Here is a 7,074-nt window from a genome sequence, read left to right as displayed (position 1 = left end):
ACAGGTTCAATGTCCAAGTGCAGGTATCATGCTTCAGGCCACTCGAGAGATTTGGTGCCGTGTTGCACTTTTTTTTTGCTGGATTGCTACCTTAGTTCCTCTTGGATCAGTTAACATAATCCTAGGACTTGAATGAATATGACGATAAAAAAAAATCGCCAACATCTTTCCTCTTTATTTGTTCCCAGAATATTACTGTAGGTAGTTCCCAGAATTATATGCTATATTTCCTTTTCCACAAACATGTTCACCACGTCTAGAAATATTTTTTTGCGGCACACTAAGTAGCTAGACATGAACTCATGGACAACATTTCAAATCAAACAAAGCTTCAAACGATCACCAAGAACAAAGCTGAAAGTTGAATGAAAGAATATCTTCACTATACATATCTAAACAACATTTACTCGATGGCCAATGTTGTCATTTAAACCTGTCCTTGCCATTCCACATAGAGCATCTTCGGACGATTTTTCGACAATTCGACCCATTGATGTTTTATTCATTAATTTTCTTATTTTCACTTAGCCATTCTTCACACAGCCGGTTCTGCTCCCAGCTCCACCGCGTCATGGCAACCGGGCTCTTTGAAGCTGCCATGCCTTGAGTACATAGGATAGTCTGCCAGAGCTCTGACGGCGCAAAGAGAGGCGGCAAACTGAGCTCCCTCTGCAGGTTGCTGCTCTTCACACAGCTGAGTGACTGCAGCATCTGCAAAAGCATATCGGATCAGTGAGTCCTGAAACTTGCAGTTTCCAGTGCATAGAAATGAAATTGTGATTACCATTCTCTACCAGAGGTATGTTGTAAACCTCATCATCCACTGTAAGGGATGCCTGTGTCAAAACCACAGATCCTGTAGCTTCATTTGCCTCGGCAGCTGGGCAACGAAGCGTGACTAGACCTGTGATGTCATTTGCAGATGTGGTTGCACAATGTTCAGAGATAGAGTCCATGTAGACACTGATGTCAAATGATTCATCCTGTGAGAGTACGATTCAGTTAATGATCTGCTTTGCACAGTACTGTTCACAGAAGAAAAGAACAGGGGAAATGCGTTTATGTTATCTTAAAAAGAGAGAACTGCAGTCATTTTAAGGATCCTGGAATCAGTGCGCAGCTGCTTAGACATTAATCACGGCAACTGCTTTAGGATCTGATACTATGTGCAGCTCTCTTTTTTTTTCTTGTGTGTGAAAGTATTAAAAAACATTTCCTGAGAAGAACATTTCATCTGTGCTTGGGATAATAGAATAAATCAATGCCAAATGAGTTTAAGAAACTTCTATTGTCTAGGAAATAGTAACAATATGGAGAAATTGTGCTGAACCATTACACATATTTTCTGGTCTTTTATTAATATCGTGAAACAGATCAAATTTGCTCTAAAGGATAAGAAAGGTAGCTGCATTTTTTTTCTTTTTTTGAAGCAATTTTTTTCTTTTTTTTTATGAGCTAAACATGCATTACTTACTTCATCATTTTGCGTAAGTCGAATGGATCCCAGTCTTTTAAACGTGCACTGCTTGGAATGACTACAGGAAGTCCCTTGCTGATTATCAGCTTCACAAACATTTCTGTCTGTAAAAAATAAAATTTATTGTCAGGCAACCATTTATTACAAAAATAAATAAACCATTGTCGAAAAGATTATTCAATATGCAGGGCAATACTATCTTCGCCAATGTCACCTTGCATACAGTCAGTAAATTTATGCTCCAGCATACTCATTCCCTCGTTGATTGGTCTTGGTTTGCCATCATCATCATCCAGTTCATAATCTGGTTCCTTGTAGGGTATATTTTCGTATGCAACTTTGCTCCATTGTATGACCAGTTCCTGAGAAATTTCGACCAGATAAGAAATTAAAAATACTTTGTTTGGTCTTGGACATGAATTTTTATCCTTTGCAATTCAGAATTCCAGCAACTCTAAGACCGGAATGTGACTTGCCCCTAATATATATGAGCATACTGTGCAATACATTGAGATAAATGAGTTATGTCTTGGATTCCCAACACCTAATCTGTATGTTATTTGATTTATTGTCGAGATATAGGACTTTAAGCTAATTTGTGCTTTCTTGTTAAGAAGAACAAATATACACCACAGTGTCCAAACTGAACCTTATTTCTCCTGAAGTCTGATGTATATATATCTGTCATATGCAGTGCACTGTTGTGCCAAAAAGGATTGAGAATGCACGGCCTACACTTCAGAAACTTGAAGTAAAGTCTCACTATTAGTATCAGAGTTATACCTTTGCAGCCTTTTCAAGATCATTGAAGGGCAAGTAGTTGTCACCAAATTTCGCTCCAACAATCTGATAGGCAGAGTTGAAGAAAAGCAGAACGCTATTGCCTTCGACAAGAAAAGAATATAGCTCCCGTCCAGGATCACATTTCTTAGCATGCTCGACAATAGTCGTCCAAGCTAATTCGGTGGCCTTGATGAGAATCTAAATATAACAGAAGCCAGTTATATTAAGCAATATGAAGTTCTAATGAGAAGGTACACAAAAGAATTCTTGTCTTACATTGCGCAGAGCTTGCTCATCCTTATAATACAACCTCAAGAAGTCCTTGACAAATAAAATGCCAGAACCTCTCAACGCATCATAGAAAGCACCATCCTTTGAGATCTTCTTCAGGCGCCACACATCATCACTCAACGATGGTATATCATGCTTTCTGTATCCTATAAACATATGAGACTGGATCGACTAAATTTTCAATTCTGAAGGTAACATAAGTTCAACATTATTCAGATTCAGGATTACCTTCACCACGCCGTTCCTTGACAGTGAAAGGTTCAGTGACGCCTTCTTGGACTCGTTCACCGAGATTATCAATAACCATAACCCCAAGCCTGAACTTGCCACTCCTCACAAACTTGGAATTATCAATAAAAGTTGCGCTGTTGAGATAAGCCTCACCATTTGTCAGACTCAGCTCAAGATCTCCTGTCAAGACTGCCCCAACCTTGTCTCGTGGGCGTACTGTGGAGTTGTTGAACTCCTCCCAAGTCCAGCATTCCTGATTGTGCCTATTAAAGTCGCCATCAAGAACAACGACTCTGATTTTAGCAGAAAGAACACGAGGGTCGGTTTCATCCTGGCCATTCGCTGTTACACATATCTTGAGGGGCTCCCCATTTGTGTCACAGATGACCTTCTTTGTGAAAACTTCACTGCCCAAGCCATTGGTGAAGGTGAGCTTGTATCTTGGAGGCTGATTCTGATCAACCAGTGTTCTGCACAAACTGTGGAAGAAAAGCCGTGGTAAGGTGAAGTGGCGAATGCAACCACAGCTCACACCATATATATATACAGGAATATTTGCAGCTTGAGAAGTGAAGATGTATAAAAAGATATCTGAAAAGTAATACTGGGGTGATGTGAAGTGCAAATGCTACCTAGGAGCACGGTTTAAGAAGCTTGTAAATGCTTTGGCAACTTCCTCTGGTATCTGTCAAAAATAAAAGTGTAACTTTACTAAATGCCGAAAAAACAAAAAAAAAATGCTCAACAGAAACTGCAAGAACTTATTTATGGTCATTAGTCATTATATACAAGTGTATGACACATGGGCTTGACTGTACTGATGACATGTGGGCCCAGTGGCATACAAAGGGACAAGAATTTTTTTAGTGACATATTGGGAACTGTTCCTAAAAGTACAAGTCATCGGACTATCAGATCAAGTCCGAAGATGCGAACAGCCGTTGATTATTGCAATGCTTTGGTCAAGCTAGGCTACGAAAGTGAAAGCTAACATGATAACATGCAACCCTACCAAATAAAGGTTTGACACTGTTGTGTAAAAGTGTGATTACTCTCTGTATTGATGAATAAGAATCTGATTTATCTACAATGGAATCAGGCAGCTGCCCGATGTCTGCGAAAGGGCCAAAGGCCGAAAGGTGTCGGTTGACACCAAAAGGTGTCTATTCCCTATGCCTACATACAACTGTCATTAGCAGTTACTAATGACGCAATTAATCCTAATTGATCACTAATAATTATTCCTAATTAATTCTAACAGCCACGTCAGACAAAGGTCGAGAGAGTAGCACGATAGGATTGTCACAAGATTCGATAGAGGCTCATATTCCTTTTGATTAGTCACTGGACTTCTTTTTTTTTTAGGAAAAAAGGTCACTGGACATGTCAAATCAAATGACCAAAAGGATCCCCAAATCAAGTGGAGAATCCTACTACCTGTATTCCAATAATTCTTGTCTGGGGGGTTTCAGAGTAGTTCAAATTAAATAAATCCCAATTAAGCTAAGCTGCATACTTCCAAGTGGTCCAGCAGGTAGTCTGTGTTTAATGGGGCGCGGTGGCTGTCACGTACGTACCCCGGCGACGGCGGCCTCGAGCGCGGCCTCGACGCTGAGCTTGACGGCGGCGGTGAGCTCCTGCAGGTGCCTGCAGCCCCTGATCTCCCTGCAGCAGGTTCCCAATTCGATTTTTCAGGTCACTGAAGAATTGAAGATCGTGGGGGGACGAAAGGGCGGCGGAGCTAGCTAGCTAGCAAGCGAGACGCTCACAGGTCGAAGGACCGGCAGCGCTTCTTCAGCGCCGGCGCCTGCGACGACGGCGCGCCGCCGCTGGAGCCGCCCTCCTCCAGGTCCCGCTTCTTCGGCGGCGGCATGGCCTGGCGATCTCAAGCTGCAGGTCGCGTCGATCTCGACCGACACCAGCTAGCTAGGCAGCCCACTGGCGGTCGGCTCTGGACGCTTGGTCGTCGTTGCTCGCGATTACTGACCGACGGGGGCGGTTGAGTAGGTCGAGAGAGCACGAGGCCGGCGTATTTAAATCGATCGACGGGGGCGGTTGGAAAAGTCACGCACTCTTCCACACCTCGCCGGCCCCGCTCCAGTAGGCCGGCGGAGACACTGGAGGGATCGGAGTGGCCGGAGGTTTCCGAGAAAAACATGACGCGAACGCGGGAGCGCCGCGTTGTTGGATGCTCTTCGATCTGCTTCCTTCTTTCTTGTCACCTAGATCTCAAGATTGCGTTTGGTTCGAGCGGGGATAAACTTCAGCCATGTTACATCGAATTTTGGGTACTATAGTTATAGTTATTAGAAGTATTAAACGTAGATTAGTAATAAAATTAATTTTATAACATCTAGGCTAATTCGCGAGATGAATGTATTAAACCTAGTCTATAATTTGGTAATATGGTGCTACAGTAAAAATATGCTAATAATGGATTAAGTAGATTGAATAGATTCGTCTCACGAATCAGCCCTAGCCTTATGCAATAAGTTTTATAATTAGCTCATATTTAACCCTCCTAATTAACAACCGAACATCGGATGTGACAGGGCTAAACTTAGACCTTAGATCCAAACACCTCATAGCATAAACGATCGTCGTATTGAATACGTGCCAGTCCGTTTGATAAGCTAAAGTTAGTTGAATGCCAAATCTAATATCTATTAGCACTTATATTTTATTAAAACTTTTAAATTTTAATTAAAATTTAGCTCATTTATTATCATTTGTGTTTGAGTAAGTTTATATTAAAATTTAGCACTTTTGGATACTAACCTTAGAATCCAAACATTCCCTACACTGTTGGAGAACGGCTTATTAGTGCCGGTCACAGGACGTGTTAGTGCCGGTCCCTGTGGCCGGCACTAAATGGCCGGCACTAACGTGACAGACGTTAGTGCCAGCTACTCTGACCGGCACTAACGTGCGTATGTTAGTGCCGGTCCGTAATACTAGCCGGCACTAACGTGCCCGAACCCACCTGAGTCCTGACAGCAAGGTTAGTGCCGGCTGGTATAACTAGCCGGCACTAAATGTTTTTTCTTCTTTATGTTTCTTTTCTTTTCGTTTTTATACGTATGGCTATGCGTATTTCTACCGTATGTGACTACATAGTCGTACTATTTGCATTGCACAGTATTATTAGAACAACATATTACACTAATATTATATATATATTTGTCATGTATGGAACACTTAGGAGTTCAAAAGTACATGAGATATTACAAATTATTGCGCACATCAACTATAATAACGTATCAGCTTCCTCGTCGTCGGATCTTCTTGGGCGACGCTTAGACGGAGATCGCCATGAAATTCGCCCTTAGGATTTATGACTTCATCGAGTAGAAATCCACATATAGCTTCTTGAATTGCCCTGATCCGAGCGATTTCAATGAGTTCTTCTTTCATCCGCCAACGCTGTCACATTTTTCGATAAAAACATGAGAATAAAAAATAATGAATTAAAATAATGAGCAGATGTGATTGTGCTCACGTACATTGAATGCCTCCACTGTCATTTGCCCTTTTTCACTTGCAAAAGAGTTGATCCACTCGCATACGTAGTATCCACATAAGTTGTTTCCTTGGCCCTGTCTCCAACACTATGGACAAATGTGAGTTACGATATAGAATTTCTCCGATGTTTATTGCGAATGACATTAGTAGCGAGAGTATATTCATACCGGAAAATCAGTCACCCAATGAAGAGGTTCGATTTCACCTATGGGCAAGCCTATGTGTTTGTGGAGGTAACGACTCCATGCAGTATTTACCACCTCGATGATATCTTGGTACTTTGATTTATCTTGCCTTAACGAGTCATACACCAAGACCTTGTGCTCCTCAATCCGAATACAAAGCAATATCCAATGAAAGCTGTGCATATACATACGCATAACCAATTAATGTTGATTATAATAGTTATTAAACAGTATTATTAATACGAAGGGATTGAAAAAAAAGGCTAACAAAGAACGACTCACTGATGGTTGTATGGCAAGAGAATGAAGGGACACATGCTATTCTTACGCAACCCCCTGTATATAACATTGACTATGTCTCCAGGATTTAGCGCTAGCGATTTCTCGTGTATAATATCGGGGTCGAAGAACCCGACGTTATGGAAGTTCTTCTTTCGGCAAATTTGAATTTTTGACCTACGGGACACAAGAAAAACGGGGATCAGTCAACACACAAGGCTAAAATAATGAAACGAGAGACAATACTTACATGCACCATACACTGACGAGGGACTTGTGAAGGGCATCTTGATGGTATAAATCGTA

General features: G+C 41.5%; 1 protein-coding gene and 1 long non-coding RNA gene across 2 annotated transcripts; both read right to left on the bottom strand.

Moving 5' to 3' along the window:
- Positions 1 to 337: 337 nt before the first annotated feature.
- LOC120699761 (calmodulin-binding protein 60 C-like) lies at positions 338 to 4,755 on the bottom strand. Its single transcript, XM_039983824.1, has 9 exons — positions 4,552 to 4,755; positions 4,360 to 4,447; positions 3,415 to 3,467; positions 2,780 to 3,261; positions 2,537 to 2,697; positions 2,261 to 2,458; positions 1,692 to 1,839; positions 1,475 to 1,581; positions 338 to 983 (listed from the first exon to the last, which is right to left on the bottom strand). The coding sequence occupies exons 1-9, from the start codon at positions 4,653 to 4,655 to the stop codon at positions 687 to 689; spliced, it is 1,638 nt and encodes a 545-aa protein (XP_039839758.1). The 5' UTR covers positions 4,656 to 4,755; the 3' UTR covers positions 338 to 686.
- Positions 4,756 to 6,609: 1,854 nt separating this feature from the next.
- On the bottom strand, positions 6,610 to 7,074 carry LOC120701552. The gene is made up of 3 exons (XR_005686153.1): positions 7,019 to 7,074; positions 6,772 to 6,945; positions 6,610 to 6,664 (listed from the first exon to the last, which is right to left on the bottom strand). It is a non-coding gene; the product is annotated as an uncharacterized LOC120701552 (long non-coding RNA).

Source organism: Panicum virgatum, chromosome 3K (assembly GCF_016808335.1).
Source record: "Panicum virgatum strain AP13 chromosome 3K, P.virgatum_v5, whole genome shotgun sequence".
Taxonomy (NCBI): Eukaryota; Viridiplantae; Streptophyta; class Magnoliopsida; order Poales; family Poaceae; genus Panicum; species Panicum virgatum.
The sequence above is the reverse complement of the archived record's forward strand: the minus strand, read 5'-3'. Positions and strand labels throughout refer to the sequence as shown.